Source organism: Pelodiscus sinensis, chromosome 1 (assembly GCF_052426305.1).
Source record: "Pelodiscus sinensis isolate ZL-2025 chromosome 1, ASM5242630v1, whole genome shotgun sequence".
Classification (NCBI taxonomy): Eukaryota; Metazoa; Chordata; order Testudines; family Trionychidae; genus Pelodiscus; species Pelodiscus sinensis.
In genome coordinates this window covers 310340392-310363174 of record NC_143052.1, presented here as the reverse complement: position 1 = coordinate 310363174, position 22783 = coordinate 310340392, and the positions used below count along the sequence as shown (strand labels likewise).

Below are 22783 nucleotides of genomic sequence, written 5' to 3'. Positions count from 1 at the left end.
AAAGTTATACATGTCAATAAATAGAAGACACACTTATTCAGATGAACTTAAGTTAATTAACTTAGACCGTGAATATAACTTTGGCATCAATTCTATAAACATTTGTAATTGTATTACTATGAGTAGTCCTATTGATTTCAAGTGTACTTGCAGAATCAGGGCCTTATATGCCTGACTCATGGTCTTACAGACTTTACAATCAACAGAAATTAGTAGCCTTCAGTTAAAGTACCATGTACTATGATAACAAATTAAATAATGCTTTTGTTGAATAGAGAAATAGGTGTCTTATGAAGTCACAGCAGATAGGATTTTGTGATAAAAGCATCATGAGGAGGAACCCTTAATTTCCCTAGCATGATCTAATTATTTTTTATAATGTTCACAGCTTTTTAAGATATATTACGTACATCACAACAAGTGTGCAACTTAAATTAACCCTGGAAAATTAAAAAAAAAGGTACCAGATGGAAATGCCTAGAGATTCAAGCCCTGTAATTATACAAGAAGGATGCAACGCTAGCATAATGTCCCCCATATTGTTCCACTAATGATCATCAGCCCTGATCTAGGGATGCTCTCTCTAGAATAGCCCATTTAGTCACCTCTGGTGACCCTGCAAAAACTATGTCAGCTCTGACAATTTATCTGAGGTTGAAACTTTTCCTCTAGAAACGAGACTGAGATCAGTACATTGCACATAAGCTAACCAGACTGTTTTCTAATGGTAATATCTGTCTGTCACTGATATCATCAAACCCCATTATCAATCTTTGGAATTACAGTTCCCTTCAGAACCAAATTTATCCACCTGAATAGTGAAGGAGAAGCGAGAGGTAAGTTTAAATAAAGAAACTTTACCCATTGAAAATAATTAAAAAGCATACCTTGATCATCATTACTGACCATATCAGGACTTTTAAAGGGACATGATTCAAATTCTAAACGAGATGATGCAGAATGAATAGAGGGACCCGCTTTTATTTCTTTCTTGACTTTTTCCTCTTGACGTGGGGAAGCATTGTTTATTGTATAAATAAATCTTTTTGATCTCTTTTTCAGGCTGGATAGCAAACTGGTGTTTTTCAAGCAGGATCTCACGGGGGTGCTTTCATTGTTTGTTGACCATTTTGTGCCATCAGGATTATTTGGAATTGAATCATTACATAAAACTGGGTGAGAGGTAACATCAGTTATGGAAGATTTAGAAAGTTCCTTTAACTCTTTATGAAAGCAACTGGTACAGACTTCTGTATATCCTGTAAAGTTGGTATTTTCCATTAAGAATGAACTACAATCTAAAAAGTGCACTTCAGAAACCTTTTCAGCTGCACACACTTTCACTAAAGATGGGTCCTGAACACTCAGATCGACAGAATGCATTATACTCGTTTCAGAGGTTGAGTGCTTTTCATAATTTTTTGTTTCATCCTCCATGTGTTCTGACCAATTGATATTCAGCAGCTTTTCTGCTTTTATTAGACTTGAAGTGTTCAATAAAGACGTTTCAAAAGTACTTAAATTAGCATGTAATTTATTCTCAGATCTCTTCTTGTTACAGAAACTGGAAGGTGAATATTTATCACTTGTGGAATTTTTTTCTAGCTGTGTTACATCTAGACCAGATAAGTTTAGCTGAGACCATTCAGAAGTGAAAGTAGATGGCATATCTTCCTTTGTAAATTTTCTGTTCTCCAGCAGTTTTGGTATTCTGTTATTTGACATGTTAGTTGTAAATATTTCACACCTAGGAGAATCCAATTCCCTTTCACACACTGAGCTAGCATCTTTAAAGTTTCCCCTTATTTCATTAGTCTCTTGAAGTAAAATAGTTGCCATTTTATCAAAATGTGTCTTCTTAGTCCAGTTGGTCATTGTTACGTCTTGTAGATGTTCTCCACTAGTATGGCATACAGAAAGAACATGTTCTCCAGCATCTGGCATATCTATTCTCATTTCATTTCTCTCTCCATCTTCTAGAGAATTTTGTGTGATTTGGTTCCTACCTGACCTATTTTCCAAGCTATTCATCTCACCAAATGATCCATCTAAAATCTTCTCCAACTCTGTAAATAGTTAAAAAAACAAAATTATTGAAAATATCAGCTAAGAAACACTACTTTATTTCTATCATACAATATGAAGATTGTATTTATTCCTGATGTTTCCCTCTCAATACTGAACCTTTGGGTCAGTTGGGGTATGTCTACACTAGCCCCCTAGTTCGAACTAGGGAGGCTAATATAGGCATTCGAAATTGCAAATGAAGACCGGAATTTAAATATCCCGCGCTTTATTTGTATGTTCCCGTCTGGTCGCCATTTTGAAATTCCACTAGCCCGAAGTAACTGCCCGCGGCTACACACGACAATGAAACAGTAATTCAAACTAAGTCCTTAGTTCGAATTAACTGTTACTCCTCCTGCAATAAGGTATAAAAATTAGTTCAAATTACTGTTTCACTGCCGCATGTAGCCGTGGGCAGTTACTTCGGGCTAGTGGAATTTCAAAATGGCGACCAGACGGGAACATGCAAATAAAGCCCGGGATATTTAAATCCTGGGCTTCATTTGCAATTCCGAATGCCTATACTAGCCTCCCTAGTTCGAACTAAGGGGCTAGTATAGACATACCTTTGGAGATTTAGTGAGTTTCCACAGCAGCAGTGTTCTCCAGAGGCCAGTTTTTGCTGCTACAGATAGGAGAGAGGAGACAAGGGTCATTAGAGCAGATCTCTAGCCTTCTGTGGACTGCAGTGGATCAACAGATTTTGAGAATGGAACTCCTGGCTTCTCCTACTAGGGGAAGGAAAATGTGAATGTCCTGTAGACAGAAAAATGAGCAGAAAACTCCAAGGTTAAATGTCTGCATTTGCCTGCAATGTAAATTATACCATGCAAGGGTAATGAAGGTCCTACAATTAAATCCAACATTTTACATTCTCCCTCTCTTAGGGCTTACTGCTTGCAGTTAATGGAACAATAACATAATGGGAAATATGTACTCTCTCATGACCACTCTTAATACACAATATTATTGCATTAAAAAAAGAGATGAGGAAGATAACTATAGGTTTTTTTCTTATAACTATTTAGGAAATTTTAAAAAGACTGCAAATCATTGCTCTATGAATATTAGAAAAAACAGTTACAACAATATACTTTTTGTTTAGAGAAACATTACAGAGTAATAAAGCCAACTCTCTTTACTGGCAGGGATATTATCAGATATTAAAGAGCATATCTCTTTACTCCACCCACCACATGTGTTACTCGCAACTTTATTTAAAGTGGAAGTACTGGTTCTACTCCTACTTGTCAAACTAGGTGTGTCTATCAAACATTAATATTAAAAAATTGGACAGATGTGGAGTTTGGGATTTTTTTGCAGATTAATATACAAATAAATTTTAACAAAATATCTACATACATATTTTTCCTTTATTTTGCTGGATAAAGGATGTATTTTTCATAATTTTCCTATAACAAATACCTATATATTTTAACCATTATACTTTGAGTTAGTAGTAGACTAGCAGCAACTAGCAAATAAGATTAATTTTTCATTTCTTATGAACATCATTTCCACTGATGGAGCTTCCAAGAGAATTAACAAGGGATCGTTTTACAATAAATATCCAACAATTTGTATATTTGATTATGATTCACACCCAAGTACTTTGAGAACTAGAAATGTCAATACAAGAAGTGCATAAAGATCACCTCTTTCACCACAATTTCTCCATCATGTATTGCCACTCAGTTTATATTTATTTATTTTAATCTAGTGCTGAAAGTGTCCTAAGTGTTTTTTTTTTTTATTACTCCACATCTTTTTTTCCATATCAAAGCCCATTCTCCTGGGATAACTGTGTAGTAATAAGACTCCTTGACAATGTAGGTCTGGTGTGAGGCCTAAGGCCTGAACAACAGTCAATGCTTTGCTAACGTAAAGCAAAGCTAAGCTGTGAGCAAAAGGCAGGTCTTGCTCACAGAAATTTGGCAAGGACAGGGCTGCTGATACTGCAGAAATACACATACCTAGAAGGATGGTAACAGAACATCTCGCTGCAGAAACAGCTTGGTACCAGTACGCTCCCTATAGATAATAGGGACATACCGACCCAGGTTCAGCACAGGGTCGGGATGACAACATGATGGAAAGTGATGTTTGACTCAAACTACTATGTACAAGGTAATGGGTGGTATCTAGGTACGTCGGGGGTGTCAGCCTAATATATTTAAGGGTGGCATCTTGATACGTAAGAAATTATGTGTAACTTGTTTGTGTCTGTGTATAAAAGTGTATCTCAGGGGCCGTCTTGTCCAGCCTAAGGGATAGCGGAAACGCCTGGCCGCTAACTGAGTGGAGTCCATTGCCAGGACTTGCATATGTACTAGTGTAAACTGTTGACATCTGGTCTAGATGCCCAGAGTGCTAGAGACCATAAGCCATTTGACAATAAACCTGGTTCCAGTGCCTTCGCACCTTGTCTGATTTGTGGTCATTGGGGGCTCTTAGAAGTCTGCAATGTTGGCTACTTGCGCAGAGCCTGCACAGCATTCGGAGAGAGCACAAATATTCAGAGAGCGCACACGCACAGCACTCAGCCGAACGGTTATCAACATTAAAGGGAGCAGAACAGATGCCAGAGCACCACACCGGTGGCGGCATCTGACAAGAATCTGTAGATCCAAATCCTGTTTCCATGGTGTTATATATGGATATTAGGAAAGTTGTCTGCAAAGACGGATTCAATTAGAAAACAAAATTTATATATATTAAAAAGACTAATCAACTTTTTAAAGTTAACTTTCTCCATAAACCAATTTTACTAAAAGTTAAAAAACACAATACTTAATTTGAAAGGGCTGATACTATCAGAAAATGGAGGCAATTAAAATTGGTTTTGATTTCTAAAAAGGTTTCAGTATTCAGGTCCCTTTGGTGAACTACGTACTCTGTCGCTTTCCCAACCTTTGAAACCTCTGATTTGTAGTTTGGGTTAAAATCTGTATTTACAATGGATGGATGAACGAACAAATCGTATGTCTAGTTCTACCCCCAAAGTACCCTTTGCTAAAAACTATGTATACATTTCTGGATGGTGTAATTTTTTAAAATGTATCTATGGTAGCCTAGTAATATTTACATAGCCATAATTTTCTGGCTCTGTTACAACCCAATGCATGGCTGGATTAGACTAGTTCCAGTCCACTACAGGTACTTCCTCAGTTACAAACATCCACACAAACAAAAGCTCAGATGCAGCCTCAGAGGAGCAGGCAAGAGGCACAGGCTGCATTAAGCAGTGAAAGTACTGGCTGGAAGACAATGGAGAAGCATGGGAGGTCGCACAGCCAGTGGTTGGAGAGAAGAGGCACTTGAAAGGGAAAACCTCTGCTCCTCTCCAGCCTCCAACGGCACAACCACCCTGTGTTCCTCCAGAATCCTCCAGCCTGGGCTCACACTACTTGCTGCCTCCACAAAAGCCTAACAAGTGAGTCGAATCCGGCTCGCCTTGGGCTTTGATCGGGCCTGTGAAGCAATTCCAGGCCCCGACCCTCCTCCCCCCGCGCAGCCGCTGGAGAGGAGGCAGCACTGGGACTGAGGCTCCTCAACAGAGCCAGCCCTGGAGGTGCTGATACTACAGCCACGTGGCCCGGAGCCAGCCCTAGAGACTGGAGGCACCACTGCCATGGCACCTTTGGGGCCAGGCCCAGGCTACGTGGCCGTGGTAGCAGCACCTCCTGGGCGAGCCTAGGGACACGTGGCTGCAGTGCCTCTGGAAGCACCCCATGAGGCTGGGGCACCAGAGGAGTGAGGTGTCTCAGTTGGTGCCACATCGAGCGTTGGAGGGTTTAGGAAGAGGTTCTTTGTCTGTTACTTGTCCATGGTCCCCATCTGATTGTTTTGCGGGTCAGTGACCACCAACCTAAAAAAGGTTCCCCGCTGATGCCATAAATAAAGAAAACATTGAAGTCTTTTGTGTTAGACATATTTTACATAATTTAAAATGAAGTTTGATAAACTAACAAGAAAGTTAAAATGCTTAACCCATTTAATAATTTAAACTAAAAAAACCTGTCCTTACTAGCTGCGGCTGGTTCAGAAAATAAGGTCACTATACCCAGCAGGATAGTTCTCAACCCCGCCCCTTCCGCCCAAGGTCCGCGGCCACTTCCGAAATTTGTGAAGTGGCCCCCTTTTCAAAATTATTGCCCACTCCTGCACTAGGAATACTGTTTTTGCTGTTAATGGTGAGAGCGAACATATAGCTAAAGGGCTCGAATGGTGGTCTGGTTAATTAGTCAAGAACCAGTTCCAGGTTCCACATGGGGGACAAGGGTCCACATGGAAGGGATTAGATTTTGTATCCCTTTGAAAAAATCTCTTAGGACAGGGGTGTGCAAATAATGAAAAGCCATCTATCTAAGGTTGAAAGCTGCCATAGCAGCAATGGGTACTCTTAAGGGAGGTGAGTACTAGACCCTATTCCTTGAGATGCATAATATAATCAAGGATGGTATGTAGGGAGGCAATGGATGGTTGGGTACCCCTCTCATGGCACCATGCTGTGAAATGTTTCCACTTGTGCAGGTAAATATTGTGGGTGATCTGTCATCGACTCTGATGTAATACTTCCTTCACAAGTCGTGATTCTCTCCTCTCCTTTTCCAAGAACCAGAAATAAACCATGCCGTGAGATGCAGTGTTTCTGGATGAGGATTTAGGAGAGCACCTGCTTTCTAAGACAGGAGGTCTAGGCGAATCAGAAGGGTGTAAGGAGGTCAACGAGACATTAGATAGAGATAGGGAAACCAAGTCTGTCTGACCCATGCTGCGGCTATCAGGATAACTTGGGCATTGTCTGACTGGATCTTTCTGATGACCCTCAGAATGAGGGGTATTGGAGGGAATGTGTAAAAGGGGGTGCATGCCACATGATTAGGAAAGCATCCCCTAGGAGTCTGGTACTCCTTGTGTTCTGGAGCAGTACTGGGGACACTTGGCATGCTAGTAAGTCGCAAAAAGATCTACTTCTGGAAATTCCCAGCGACTAAACATGTTCTGTATGACTTCTGCATGGATCTCCCACTTGTGGTCTGTTGCAAAGTGCCAATTGAAAGCATCCGCCGTTGTATTGCTGATCCCTGGAAAGCAAGATGCAACAAGGTTGATGATGTTATTGACACACCAGTTCCATAGGTGCCCTGGCCTCCGCTCAAAGGGATGGAGAACGCGCCCCACCCTAGCGACTGATATAGAACATGGTGGTGATGTTGGTAAGGATGCATACTGTGGATCTGCCAATGTGCTAAAGGAAATGCTTGCAGGCACTGGCTACTGCACAGAACTCCAGGAAATTGATGTGCAGTCTGGATTTGCGTGATGACCATTTGCCCTGAGCGCAGCGATGATGGATATGTGCTCCCCAGCCCAGGAGAGAGGCATCAGTGATAATTTGTATAGATGGTTGTTTCTGGTGGAGATGGACACCGATGAGGAGGTTCCCTGTGTCGGACTACCTTCGTAATGACTTGATAACTTTCAGGGTAATGGACACCTGCCTGAATCCGTGATGTTTGGCCAGGGCGCAAACTGCGGACAGCCAGTGTTGAGACAACGAAAGTGGAGAGGTGCAGAAAGAACCACATAAGTCGTGGTCACCATACACCCCATGAGTCGAAGGCAGGAAATTGTCACAGTGGGGCTGGACACTATAATTGAAATGAGACTTTTTATGGCCTTGAAATGTTCGACAGGAAGGAACACTCGTGCTTTGGTGGAATCTAGCCAAGCACCTTTGAATTCTAGCGGCTGCATCGGGCATAAGATGGACTTGTGTTCATTTACGGTAAGGCCAAGAGATTCGAAAAGCCTCTTGATGCAAAGGAGCATCTGTAACATTTCTTCTCGAGATGGGCCTCATATAAGGCAGTCATCTAGGTTAGGGAATATCATGATTCCTTTGCGGCACAGGTGTTCTACCACCACAGCCAGAGTCTTCAAAAAGACTGGGGACAGAAGAAAGTCTGAAAGGTAGGACTGGATACAGAAAATGATTGGCAGCAATCATAAAACAGAGGAACCACCTGTGGGCAGGGTGAATGGTAAGATGGACGTATGCATCTTGGAGGTCGAGGACAGTGAATCAGTTTCCTTCTTCTACTGCCAGGATAATAGACGCAAGTGTGACCATTTTGAATCATTGTTTGGGGAAGTATTTGTTCAGATGGCCGGAGATTGACGATGGGACTCCAACCACTCATTTTCTCTGTGAGAAAGTATTTTGAATAGAATCCCCTGCTGTGGTGTTGGCCAGGCACCATTTTCTATGGTTCCTATAAGTAAAAGGTGTATCATCTCTTGTCTGTTTTGTGAGAGGGGTCTCTGAAGAAAGATGGGGTGGGTAGGGAGGTTGGGGGAATTGAGGTAAAGGGAATGTAGTATCCATGTTTTATTATCTCCAGGACCCAATGATCCGTAGTAATAGCTGCCCATTGGTCATAAAAGGGGCAGAGATGGTGAGGAAAGGTTGCGTAATCATGAGACACTAATGGAACTTGCGGTCTAAAGGCTTGTTGATGGGGGGGGGGGGTGGGCATGGTCATTGGAGTCCCTTTGTCATTGGTTTCGTTCAAAGGGTCTTTGTTGATTCCTAGTATCCAAGAAGTCTCAGTATCTCTGGTAAGGAGTAGAACATGCTCTCCAATAAGGTGGTATATACATTCCGAGTGTGTAATGTTGTGTGGAAATCTTTACTAGAATGTAAAATTTCATTAGTGTTTGCAGCGAAGTTTCTTGTCAAAGTCCTTGACTTCAGTTTGTAACTCTTTTGGCACTGCTGCTGCTTGCAATCAAGAACGTCATAACTACTGAAGCAGCTGTTGCTTTTGCTGCTATATCAGCCACATCCATTGCCATCTGAAGCACTGTGCATGGAACGGTGTAAACCTCCTGAACAATGGATTTCAAAATGTCATCCGGTAAATGCTGCATTAATTCGGTTAGTTTGGCATAATTGTCAAAATTATAATTGTGAGTAATGAAGTGTAATTAACAATTTGAAGCTGCAAAGTAGAGGAAGAATATACCTTCCTGCCAAACAGATCTAGTCTCTTATAATGGGCCGACATCTTGTACTGGGAGTTTTTGGATCTCTGGGTGTGTCTAGACTACAGGATTTTTTCAAAAAAAAAAAAAGTGGCCTTTTTTCGAAAAAACTTCCCCTGCATCTAGACTATTGCCATGTTCTTCCGAAAGTAAATCGAAAGAACGCGGCAGGTTTTTTTGACCGCAGAAAACCTCATTTTATGAGGAAGAATACCTTTTTTCGAAAGTGCTCTTTCGAAAAAAGGTGCTATGTAATGCAAACTCTGCTTTTTCGAAAGTACTGGTTGTAGTCTAGATGCTCTTCTTCAAAAGAGGCTTTTTCAAAATTATCTTTTGAAAAAGTCTCTTTTGAAAGAGGCTTGCAGTCTAGACGTAGCCTCTGAGTTGCTACATCTTTGACTAAACAGTTTGGTTGTGGATTAGGAATAAGAAAGTTCATGCCCTTTGAAGATACCAAATACTTCTTATAAGTCCATTTGTGCGTAGGCAGGCTGATGCCGGTGTCTGCCATATTTTGTCTGCAGCTTCCATGATAGCTTCGTCAATTGGAAGTGCAATCTTTGATTTGACTGCTGGGTTTAAGTTCTATAGGACCCTATGTTATTTTTCATTAACCTTGGACAGAGTAACCTCCTGGGTGATAGCGACTCTTTCAGGTCATTGGTTGGGGACATGTCGTCTGGAATTACTGCCTCATCAGTAGAGGACAATGATTTGTCTGTTGGCAAGGCACCTTGTCATTCCTGGTCCCACTCATCAGTGACCTGTCCCTCTTTGATATCTGGGTCCTTTGTGGGGGGAGGAGGGCTATGAGTAGAGGAGGGTGATAATGGACTGTCGACAGGTGTGGGTGGTGCCATGGAATGATGTCACAATGGAACAGAATGGCAACCACCATCATGTGTGATGAGGGTAATAGTACCATTTGGAATAGCAGGGGAGGCGGTGATGGAACCGTGGATGGTGTCTGTCATAAGGCATACATGGTCTGGTTAGAGAAGAATGCTGAGAGAAGAAAACACTCCTGTGGTCATCCTCGTGTTCTGAGTAGTGAGAGAGAACTTGTGATCTTGGCAAACGAGGCGAGTATCTAGTCAGTGAAAGAGACGGGGAAGGTTCCATGCAAGATTAATCACGCGGTGATCGAGATCATGGTGCCGCTGACAGTACCGGTGTGTCAGTACCACGTTTGTGATAGGAGCAGTGCCAAGAATTAGAAGACTCTTGAGGTGCAGGTGACCTAGGTGCCGATGGAGGAGGCATTAGTGCTGGTGGGGAGGGTTCCAGTTCCGGGCTTGGCAAATGCAGTAGTGGTTTCATGGATTTAATCTTAGCTTTTGTCAGTGCCGGCGTCTGGCTCGGCACCTGCGGTGTCAGCCGCACCATGATGTTGTCTGGTCCGCTCACGGCTTCGGTGCCATTGATGCTGGTGCTGTTGACTGTGGTGTTCTCAGTTTATGTTCTGCAACTTATGCGGCACGGGAGCAGCTGGTGCCAGATATGCCTGGCTTGTCTCCTGCGCTGACTCTTGGAGGCAGGGAATGGGCTGGAGAGACCTTCTTTACTGGTTGTGATTTAGAGCAGTGTTTCTCAACAAGTGGTATGAATACCCTCAGGGGATACTTGAGAGAAGTCTGGGGGGTACATCAACACAATTGAAATTTGGAGAAATCTGAATTTTTGTTTTTAAGTTTTACAATGTTTTATTATTTTTGTATTTTTTACACCCAAAAATTTAATCGCTCACCCGGCTACAATTAAGTTGTTTAAACAAATGTGTTGCAACGGTAGAAACAAGTTGTGTGTCTATAAACTGTAGGTACTAGGGGTACTTATAATTTTTTTTTTTTAAAAAGGGGTACTTTATAAAAAAAGGTTGAGAAACACTGATTTAGAGGAAAAAGAGCTTGCGCATTCCTTCTGTTTACTAGAGGTCTCTTGATGTGTTTTTCCCTGTTCAGTTGGTTGTGGCTCTAGGACTTTGTCGAAGTGGAGCATTCTTAATCTGAGCTCCCTGTCTTTTCATGCTCTGGATGTGAGGTTGCAACAGTGCATGCAATTTTGAGGGATATGCGCCTCACCCAAGCTTCGAATACAGGACCCGTGACCCTCTGAAAATGGGCATTGGGTCGCGACACTTGTTGCATTTCTTAAACCAGGTGAACTGGACATTGTTTTGGTTCTTTCTTCTTTATTTTATTTTTTTTTTAAAATGACTGAACCTAGAAACTCTATATAACAGAAAGGATTTATAAACTAAGTGAATCTGTTCTTGTTCACAGGAAAGGAAGTGGGGAAGACGGATTGAGCTCTGTCTGCAAATGAGGGCAGTATAAAGGAACTGAGGAGAGTTGGGCCGTGCACACAATCTCCAAAGGCATGAACACCACATGCCCTTGCCACACATGCGTGACCCGATCAAATACTGCTAGAAAAATCTCCAATCTGTGGCACTGGGATGAGCTCATCACCAACAGTGAAGCATCCACGGGGACATCACTCGAAGAAGAACAAGTTGTTACGGCACAGTGGGCCATGGAGTTTGTATAGCATGTTGAGGGGAGTGGCTCAAAGAAAAAAGGTTGAGAACCTCTGCTCTACAATAGAACCTCAAAAGATACAAACTCCAGAAAGATATCTTTTAGATACAAAAGACACCCTCTGGAACCAGAAGCATTCAGCAGCACGGAAAAATACACACACACAAAATCAAACAAAAAAGCCAGATACTTTACTACCTCAGGGTTCTAACCTTGTGGTTCAGGGCTTCAGCTGGTGGGGGTGGGGAAGATTAAGAGCTCCACAAGCTGGGTGAGGAGAGTCAGGGCTCTGGGAAGAGAGTGAGATTCAGAGTTTCTGATCCTTAGGAGCACTGGGCTCAAGGCTTAAGCTATAAGAGAAGCACTAGTTTCAGTGCCAGAGCTCCCCAATCCCTGGCACACTCCTACCCAGTCTGCAGAAATCAGCAGTGGAGCCCAAGTCTCAGCTCCCTCTCTGGGGCAGGGACCAGGAAGGAGCCAAGGAACTGAAGCTTTGAGCTCCAGTGCCCCCCCCAAGGCTGAAATCAGGAGCAGAGCTGTGGGGTTGATATCTGAAGCCCAAAGCCCAAGCACTCGCCACCAGACAAAGGCCTGAAAATACTCCTAAAGATCAGAAGCCTGTTCCCACCCCTCCCCTTCCACTGACTCAAGTCCGTAATGTTTTGTTCAGAGTTATGGACAACTTCCATTCCCAAGATGTCCATAACACTGAGGTTCCACAGTACAGTATTGGAGCAGCCAGGTCACCCTTCTTAATAGATTTATATAAAGTAGTTGCACTTATTCCAGGGCTTTTGAGGTTTTTTTTTTTTAATTCTATATACATTCTAACAAGATAAATAGCATTCTTCCTAGAATTTTGTATGGTACCATTATAAGATGTCTTTAAATCAAGAAAGATATCCTTGACAAAATACTCATTTTGCCTTGTTTTTATTTCCTAACCAAGAAATTATAACTCTCCCTCATCACTTCAAATTTTTTTCCACATTATTGACATTTAAATTTTACAGCTCTTCTTGGTTGCTTGAGATTATAATGTTTAGTTATCAGACAGAATCTGTTGCCCATTTTCCCCCAATCATTGTGTGAGAGAATGACTTCAAGTTTGGCAATGTATAGCATTTCAGATGTGATATTACTTATTTGAAGATAGGGATATGGAAGTTGAACCATGTATACAACTGACCCATGAGTCTGGGCTTGTACATTAACATTCAGTTATATGCAGGCTCCAGGTACGTGCTGGCTCCCCATGTGCACTAGGTCTTGGGGAGGTGCCTGCCCCTCCACACTGCTGCCTCTGCATCAGAAGCAGCAGCATGGGGAAGGGAGGCAGGCGGGAGCTAGTACACACTGTGAGCCAGCATAAAAGCCGGCTCCTCTCACACACCAGCTCTTGGTTCCACCCCACTGACATTTTCTCTTTTATTTGAACCTTAAAAGGAAAGACAGACTGTTGTGTGGTCTTGCAAGCCCAAGATACAACTCCAGCCATAACATTAACACTGCTATTTTTAGTACACTAGCTCAAGCTCTGCTTTCATAAATCTGTCTCTGGCCTGGCAGGCTCACTCCCACGTGGAGTGCAGACATTTCCCAAGTGATTTAGGAATTTAAGTCCTATTCACTTTTAGCTAGACAGGGTCCTAAGTACCTAAATCACTTTTGAAAATGGCACTTAGGAGTCATTTCAAAAAAGTCAATGGGACTTGAACATTTTCAAAAGCATCTAATGTGTTTACTTTAATATAGTATGTACAGCCTTTTGTACCCTTGCTAAAATTCTAAAAATATATGGTTGCATTTGCTAACTTCACAAAATGTGTCAGTCTTCTAAGGTATATGAATTTGGTATCCCTGTTCAATAGCCAACTATCCTGAGAGTTTTACTTGCACATTTCTTTTAGAGAAGGTAGCTTAACATTTGAGGTTAAGGAACAGTAAACCCAATAAGGAACTAACAGTATTAAAAGTATCAGTACTTACCATGGTCTTTGCCATCTAATCCTGCATTTATGTTTACTATCTCTGGTATGGATAGTACATTTACATCATTCTTCTCAGGTCTTTTACCATGACTGCCGAAAAAACTGTGCAAGACCTGTAATCCCAAGAATTAAATAATTACATAATATTGAATGTTAACTAGTAATTACTGATAATTATGATTTTACAAGTTTTAATCATCATCATCATCCATCATCAACAACCATGGGCTCAACACCTGTTGTTGTCTGATGCCTTCCTTCCATCTTTCCCTGTCCAGTGCAGAGTGGCTTAGTTTCTGTAGACTAGCTCCGCACCAATCTACTATGTCATCCACCCATTCTCTGTGGGGTCTGCCTCTTCCATTTGGACCATCCATTATACCTAATACTAGGGTCTTTACTTTTCGCTCATTGTTCATTCTGCAGATATGCCCGAATAGCTGTAACTTCCATTGTATAATCTTCTACAGTAGGTTCTCTTTCAGCTGTATCTTCCTACATGATTCCTCATTGGTGACCTTCTGCATCCATACTATTCTCAGGATCTTTCTATAACAACTCCTCTCAAACACCAATATCCTTCTCTTCGAATCTTTCGTTATCACCCATGTCTCATATCTGTACAACATGCTGCTAAATACACACATTTTCAAGACACTCAGCTTCGTTCCTAAGCTAATCGCTTTACTTTTCCAAATCTTATCCATCATCTTCAAACTCCCTCTTGCTTTTGCTGTTCTAGTTGCTATTTCCTTCTTACAGTCTAGATCATGTGTCATGTTTCTCCCCAAATACATGAACTTCTCTATGTTCTCTAGTTCGATACCATCTACACTGATCTTCCTTCCTATTTCCTTATCTCCAAATACCATTGTCCTCGTTTTATCAATATTCATAATCAGTCCATACAGCTTCCCTTCCTAAAGTGGAGCTTGCCTCAGTTCCAAACACAGACAATACTAACTATATTAAATAACAGTTGTAAACTACATACTAAATTTTGCAAACACTAAGTTTTAAAATGTAACATGTTTTAAACCATACTGGAGATCCCAGAGTGAAAACAAGAGAAAATTAAATAATTAACTTTTAGCTCAGAGAATATTTATATATATCATCTATAACCGTGGTCCCCAACACGGTGCCCACGGGCGCCATGGCGCCCACGGGGGCATTTCAATGCGCCCGCCAGGTGCTCGGGGCTGGCCTGGCCCCAGGCACATGGCGCACGGGCACTTGCGGGGGGAGCGCGCTTGGCGGGGGGAGCGCCGGGCGCATGGCACTCAGTGGGGGGGAACGCCGGCCCCGGGCACATGGCGGGGGAGGGAGCGCCGGCCCCGGGCACGCGGCACTCGGCGGGAGGGGGGGAGCGCCGGCCCCGGCCGCGTGGCGGGGGGAGCGCCGGCCCCGGGCGCGCAGCACTCGGCCCCGGGCGCGCAGCACTCGGCGGGGGAGGGGGGAGGGGGGGAGCGCCGGTCCCGGGCGCGCGGCGGGGGGGAGCGCCGGCCCCGGGCACGCGGCCGGGGGGAGGGGGGCCGCCTCCGGGCGTGCAAGTGTCCCCGCCCCCTGGTGCCTAGCAGGCAAACGGCCACGCCCCCTGGCGCCCGACAACCTCAAAAGGTTGGGGACCACTGATCTATAACGTATATCAGGTATGCATAAATACATAACTATAAAGTATCAGATTCAGGAGGATATTTCCTGCTTAAATTTACTTACCATAGCAATTCTCTCATCATGTTGCTTTGCCCCAGAAATTGAATCATTTCCTCTAGCTGAAATTAAACAAATAATTTAATTCACTTGTAGTTATGTTGGTCATAAAGTGCTCTGGAATGTTTAAAATATTTATTTCTGTCTCGTGCTTAAACAGTTCAAATCTGTGAACCAGTCGTTTAAAAAGATTATGGATAAGATTTGGTCCTATGCTTTTAAAATGTCCTGAGGGGCTATGTGACCAGGTGGACTAGACCCGAAGCTCCCTGCTGGAGGCTGGTTGCCTTGCCGCACCCAGCCCCAGGGAAAAGAGCAGAAGGTAGGTCCTCCAGGCAGGCTAGCATGGCAATCAGGGCCCAGGAAGCTGGTATAAAAGAAGCTGCTGGGTCAGGGTCTGGCAGTTCCTTGCTGAAACTCCACACAGTGAAACCCGGGAACTGACTGGAAAGATGGTGGCACCTCAGACAGCTCCAAGTATGAACTGGATTTCAGACCTGGCTGAAGCCCAGGTCCAGCAGCTGAATTCTTTATGAACGCATTAATAAACTAAATATATTAGTTCATCCATCAGTGATATGCAAACACTTCTGAGATCAAACAATGTAGCTGCTTGGTTTTGTATTTAATTGGAAAGACTGGTGTCTCTATCATCCCAGTGCCCAGCAAAGTACTGTGGGCACATTGTTTCAATTCTGAATTTAGGAGCAAATCAAACCTACTGAATCACCAATACCACTGATAAACTTATTTCTTCTAGAAATACTGCATCCAAGCGCAAACCTATCCTAACATAGGTTAGCTTGACCTTATAAAATATCGTATCTTGAGATATAGATGCAATCAATGTAATATGTTGCTATAAATGTTGCTCTATTAATGTGTCAGGTATTATATGCTCTGTGCCATGATACAAAAGAACTAGCCTTTCAAAAGCAAAAACAATTCAAGTTCACAACCAACTGCTACAACTCAATTATGTATACCACTTTATAGTAAGGACAAAACTGTTTATATAAATACCATATAACTCTTAAGTTGCACTTTCCTGGGATTAAAGAACAACTAAACCAAATACATTAACCTTGAAACACCTCTTATTTTTAACGTTACCTATTATCACTGTTGCACTAAGCGTAGGGGGTGTGGCTAAAGAACTTGACCAAGACATATCTGGATCTACTTCTGCTCCCAGACCTTCAGAAATACATGTTGGTGTCTTAACCTAGAAATACATCAAATCGTTTTTAAATAATATTTTAAAACAACACTCTCTCTTAGATACTTTACTGGTGTGTCTTGCTCACATACTCAGGGTCATACGGATTGACAGATCTAGAGTCCAGACAGAATTTTTCCCCAATTCAGATTATCAGGGAAGTTGGTTTTCCCCCCCACCTTCTTCTGAAACATCTCACCTAATTAATTCAACACCACTGGAGAGGTTCACACACTTAAAATATCTCATTAGCTCCTGTTCTCTGTCTCTGGGGCACAGCGGTTTGGACTCTTTTAGTCTAGTTCAAGTCATTAGGATCAACATAGAGAGCATATGGATGGAATTTAATAGTCTCTGAGATATAGAAGATCAGATTACATGATCTAATCGTCTCTTTTTGGCCTTAAAGACCATGAAACTAAATCCAGAAATAAAAGGCTTACCTCCAAAAGCTTAGGTGTGCAAAATAAACTTCCACGTGCCACTGAAAAAAAATCAAATAATTAGAACATTTAATTAAGTCATTCCAATGATCTTCAGAAATAAATATTAATGAGAAGGAGCACAGATGCTCACCAGGAATATTATTTCTTTGTGGTGTTCTGTAAATACCTCTTAAAGCAGCTGAACTAAACAACAACAAAAAAAATCATTACATAAAGTTAAATGGTAAACATCCCTAATAGACATTATGTATACTCTATGATATTGCCTTCACTCACACACACACACACACACACACACACACACACACACACAATATTTGCAGTTTTCGTTAAATGGGTCATTAAAAGATAACTCATGAAATACCAGTGAGTTTGCATGTGGTAATTAAAATAAGGAACAATGAATCTATTCCAAGATGAATACACGGCTACATTTCTATCACTGTTTCCATGAGTTTATACTAACTGTTTAATAAATGCTTTAACTGTATTAAAACCTGGCATACAATTGTCATTTTATATTAACATACTTTGCTAAGGAAGTGTTCAATAGTTACAGATACTCTGGCCTGATTTGAAAAAAAAAAAAAAAAATCTAGAATCTGGAATGTTGCAGAGACTTGCACCATTTGGTCATTAACTTGTTTGGTTTTTTTGCAAAGCAAGCAAAACAAAACAAAAAATGGTTACTTACCTTCGTAACTGTTGTTCTTCAAGATGTGTTGCTCATGTCCTTTCCATGTAGGTGTGCACACGCTACATGCATGTGACTTCGGAAGTTTTTCCCTTAGCAGTACCCGATGGGCCAGCAGGGGAGCCCCCTGGAGTGGCGCAGATATATCAGCTAATATATACCTCTGCTGGCTCTCCACCCCCTCAGTTCCTTCTTACCAGTCTACTCTGAAGAAGGGGAGGCAGGCGGGATTTGGAATGAACATGAGCAACACATCTTGAAGAATAACAGTTTCAAAGGTAATTAACCATTTTTTCTTCCTCAAGTGATTGCTCATGTCCATTCCACGTAGGTGACTCCAAAGCAGAACCCCAAGGAGGCAGGATTGGAGTTTTAACCTATTGGAGGACGGCCCTCCCCTGGGCAGAGTACTCCCTTGCCTAATGACCCAGCACATAATGATTGGTGAAAGTGTGGACAGAAGACCATGTGGCAGCCCTGCAGATGTCCAGGATTGAGACCTAGGCCACAAATGCTTTAGAGGAGGCTTGAGCCCTGGTGTAGTGGGCCGTGAGGGGAGGGACTGACACTGCAGCCAGCCCATAACACTCCTTGATACAGGACGTGATTCACAAAGAGATCCTCTGTGCAGAGACCAGCTGCTCCTACAGCCTCTCTGCAATTGCTACAAAGAGCTGTGGGGACTTACGGAAGGGCTTTGCTCTTTCCAAATAAAAGGCTAACACTCTCCTAACATCTAAAGTGAGTAATACATGCTCCTTACCCAAAGCATAGGGCTTGAGGTAGAAAACTAAGAGGAAAACATCTTGGGACACATGAAAATGAGACACTACCTTCGGAAGGAAGGTCAGGTGGGAGTGTAATCTGACCTTATCCTTAAAGAAAACCATGTACAGGGAGTCCGAGGTGAGGGCCCTCACCTCGGACACACACCTCGCTGACATAATAGCCATCAGGAAAGACATCTTCTGTTACCCCAAAAATATTCTTACTGGAGACCACCCAGGGTTACACTAGTATGGGTTTATTTCCACTAGGTAAAACTGAAGAGGAGAAAGCAGCCACCAAAGGTTTAAGCTAAAGAAGATAGAACTCTCTCTCTCTCTCACACACACACACACCCCTCCATTCATTAACTCAGTCATTCACACCCACTCATTCCTGCCCTCAGGCACTCACACACTTACACAGACATATGGGTTCAAGAAGGAGCCAAGGCATGTGGATCCTGGAGGGCCTGTCTGCTCATCATGGCTGGGGAAGCTGGTCAGGAGAGAGAGACACTGGAGAGGAGCAGAAAAAAGAGCGTGTCTCACATGTGCTCCTTCTCTTTATATAGTGTCTGAATGGCTCATGTGACTCATTCACCTTGTCATCAGGGAGCATGCCCAGACTTCTCTTTATCCAACAGGGAGCATGCCCATACTGTGATGACTCATTGCCATGTGGTCCATTGTTCCAAGACTTCTTCAAACACACTCACACTCTCTCTCCATTCACTCAGGGGAGAATGCAGCTTAGGGAAAGTTACAAGCAAGGTGGCTGCATGTTACAAAGATTACAAAGTTGCAGTTTACAGTAAGTTTGAGAGTTACACAGATTGCAAAGATTGACAAGGATCATAATAAAGTTGCAGTTTAAAACCTTAGACTTTACAGTTTGGTGTAGCTTTAGAAAATCCATGTATATAAATCTAGTGAGCTCAGGCAGAGGCTTTTTTATGCAACATCTTCCAAGATGTTGCCAGGGGCTCAAAGGGAGGCCCCATGAGCTTGGACATGACCAGATTGAGGACCCATTGGGGGACAGGCTGACGAACATGATGATAAACTCTGTCCGACCCTTTCAGAAACCTGTGTACCATAGGTTTTGTCCGGGAGCTCAGGTGGAAAGCAGAGATGGCCTCCAGGTGTAACCACACTGAAGAGGAGGAAACCCCTCTAGCCTAAGATCCAGGAGATAGTCCAGGTCAAGCAGGATCTGGGCCTTCATGGGCGACACCCCCTTTTGGGCAGCCCAGATAGAGAAGTGCTTCCACTTGGCAAGGCAGGTGACCCTAGTAGACGGTTTCCTACTTCCAAGTAAGACCTCCTGCACCCGCTCCGAACACTGCAGCTCTGCCGTTGTCAGCCATGGAGCTTCCATGCCATTAAGTGTAGGGACTGCAGATTTGGACGGCGGAGCCTGCCAAAGTCCTGCGTGATGAGGTCCAGGACCAATGGGAGGGTGATCCGAATCCCGCAAGACAGTCTCAGGAGAGACATGAACCAGTGCTACCTGGGCCACCCTGAATTCCTGAAACCACAGGAGTACCTTGTGGGCCAGCGGGAAAGGTGGGAAGGCATAAATGAGACTCTTGGGCCAAGGGGTAAGGAGCGTATCCCCTAGGGAGCCCCGCCTCAGCTCCAGCCTCATGAGGGAACAGAACCTGAGGCACTTCCTTTTCCACCTGGTGGCGCACAGGTCCCGAAGGGGAAACCCCACTTGCAGAAGACTTGGAGGGCTACTTTCCCTCTGAGGGACCACTGGTGACTGGCGAAGGACCTGCTCAGCCGATCTGCCAGAATGTTCTGGGACCCCGGGAGATAGGAGGCAAACAGGTGAATATCCGCCCTGATGCACAGCTCCCAGAGCTGAAGGGCTTCCCCACACAAGGGAGGGGAGCGAGCCTCACCCTGCCTGTTGATATAGGTGACTGCCAATGTATTGTCGGAGAGTATAAGGCCTGTCTTGCCCCCAAGCTGAGGGAGAAAGGCTGAAAAGGAGTGGTGGACTACCCACAGCTCCCTGACATTGATATGCAGGGAGAGGTCATTCCTTGACCACATACCTTGAGTCCACATGCTCCCCCCAGCTGGACCCCCCCCCCCCAACCAGTGTCGGACGCTTCCGTCACTAACCTGAGAGGAGGCAGAGGTCTGGTGAACGAGACTCCACTGCAGACCACCTCTTCTTGAGTCCACCAGTCCAGAGAGCACAGGACACCAGGTGGAACTGTCACCACTCTGTCCCAAGACTGCAGGGACAGGTTGTGTACCCGCACAAGCCACATCTGTAAAGGACGCATGCAGAGCCTGGTGAGTTGAATGACGTAGGTGCACGCAGCCATCAGTCCCAGGAGGTGCATGCAAACCCTGGCTGTGGTCATCAGGAACTCCCACATGTCCTTGATGGCCGCCTTAATCTGCCAGGAAGCGGGACCTGGGAAGGGAGGCCATGGCCGACACTGAGTCCAGGTGCCCCCCCCACAATGAACTCTATGACCTGGCTGGGAACCAGGGTTGACTTAGCCACATATAGGTGCAACCCCAGCTCACTAAAAAGGTTTTGCACTAGAGCGATGTGGGCTGGCAAAGAGCCTTGAAGGAGCCAGTCATCCAGGTAGGGAAATACCTGGACACCCTGCTTTCTCAGTGCAGCAGCCTCAATGGCGATACACTTCGTGAACACCCAAGGAGCCATAGAAAGGCCAAAAGGAAGGGCTGTAAACTGGTAGTTGTCCTGGCACACCGTAAAGTGAAGGAATCGCCCGGGGTGCAGTGCAATAGAAATACGGAAATAGGCATCTTTTAGATCGAGGGCAGCGTACTAGTCTCAGCAAAGTAGGGAGGAAATGACAGACGCCAGAGTAACCATCCTGAATTTGGCCTTGGTGATTAAGGCTTTGAGTTCCCTGAGGTCCAGGATCGGCCGAAACCCTCCCTTGGCCTTGGAGATCAGAAAGTATCAGGAGTAGAAACTCTTGCCTAGGAAACCCTGGGGAACCACTACAGCCGCCCCCAGGGATAAGAGCTGCTGGACCTCCTCCCGAAGGAGATGCTCATGAGAGGAGTCCCTGAAGAGGGAATGGGCAGGTTGGGGGAGGGAGGGGTTGAAAGGAAGGAGATGGCATATCTCCCCCACATACTGTTTCCAAGAACCAACGGTCTGAGGTAACGGATTCCCAGGCCTGGCAGAAAGGGAATAAGCGGTGCCTGAATGGGAATGGTGTGGCTGTTATGCTGTCCTTAAGCATACCCTCACAACCCTTGACAGAGACCTGGGGGCTTGCTGGATGGGCCCTGACCATGGTCCAAGGCTGGGCAGGATCAGCGTCTGCCGTTCCCCCCTTTGCCATTTCTCCTGCTTCGGTGGGAGAAACTGAGGCGGGTGCCCTACAAAGAGGGCCTAGGGGTGTTCCTGACCGATAGGGAACGCTGTTGATTTAAGCCGGGTATGAATTACCAGGGACTTTAAGGTAGCCTGGGTGTCCTTAACACTGTACAGATGTTGGTTGGTCTGTTCGAAGAGGGATGAGCCCTCAAACAGAAGGTCTTGAATAGTGGTCTGGAGCTCGGGGGTACTCCAGACACCTGCAGTCAGGAGCTGCGATGCAGAACCAGCTCTGTGGCCATAGCACAGGCAGCTCCATTGGCCGCATCCACGGCTGGTTGGAAGGCAGCCTAGAAAACCACCCTGCCCTCTTCCACTAGGGCTCTAAACTCAGGCTGAGATTCCCTAGGACCAGCTCAGCAAACTTGTCCATGATCAGCCAGGTGTTATAGGCATAGTGACTCAGCACAACCTGCTGTTTCGCTATGTGAAGTTGAAGACTCCCAGATGTGTAGGCCTTTCTGCCCAAAAGGTCCATTTTCTTGGCATCCTTGCTTCAGGTGTTGGCATCTGGCTGGCCCTGCCTCTCCTTCTGGTTCACAGCCTGAACAATCAGGGACCCTGGAGGCAGGTGAGAAAAAAGATGTTCATTCCGCTCCTGTAGAATGAAATACCTTCGCTTGACCCCCTTGTCTGTCAATGGGATAGAGACTGAGGTCACAGATTTATTAACCGGCAGAGCCACTCTGGTAGGGGTGTCAGCCTGAAGGATGTCGACTGTAGGGTCCGAATCCTCAACACCTTCTCTGCCTAGACTCCCAAACTTTGAGCCAGTTGGCGAAGAAGTTCCTGATGGGACCTCGAGTCTATGAAGAACATGGATGGAAGAGATCCACCAAACACATCAGTAGATGAGGAGGAAGAGGACCTCTTCATGCCCACTGTCTCCAGCTCCTGAACTTATGATGGGG

General features: G+C 44.3%; 1 protein-coding gene across 9 annotated transcripts in view; it reads right to left on the bottom strand.

Annotated features, from left to right (window-relative positions):
- The window catches only part of BRCA2 (BRCA2 DNA repair associated), an 84671-nt gene that overhangs the window by 43350 nt on the left and 18538 nt on the right, over positions 1-22783 (bottom strand). For 6 of the 9 annotated variants that reach the window (XR_016348541.1, XR_016348540.1, XM_089775559.1 and 3 more), the window contains 6 exons: positions 17157-17209; positions 17024-17064; positions 16475-16586; positions 15368-15423; positions 13647-13761; positions 888-2066 (listed from right to left, as the gene is read on the bottom strand). Coding sequence is in view for 7 of the 9 variants with exons in the window: in XM_089775559.1 (XP_089631685.1) it covers positions 888-2066; positions 13647-13761; positions 15368-15423; positions 16475-16586; positions 17024-17064; positions 17157-17209 (1556 nt within the window). In the remaining 2 variants the exon portion in view is untranslated. Of the gene's footprint in view, positions 1-887; positions 2067-13646; positions 13762-15367; positions 15424-16474; positions 16587-17023; positions 17065-17156; positions 17210-17720; positions 20586-20620; positions 20900-22783 lie in introns of those variants that run through there. The other 3 variants (XM_089775562.1, XM_089775563.1, XM_089775564.1) reach the window with 3 other exon arrangements.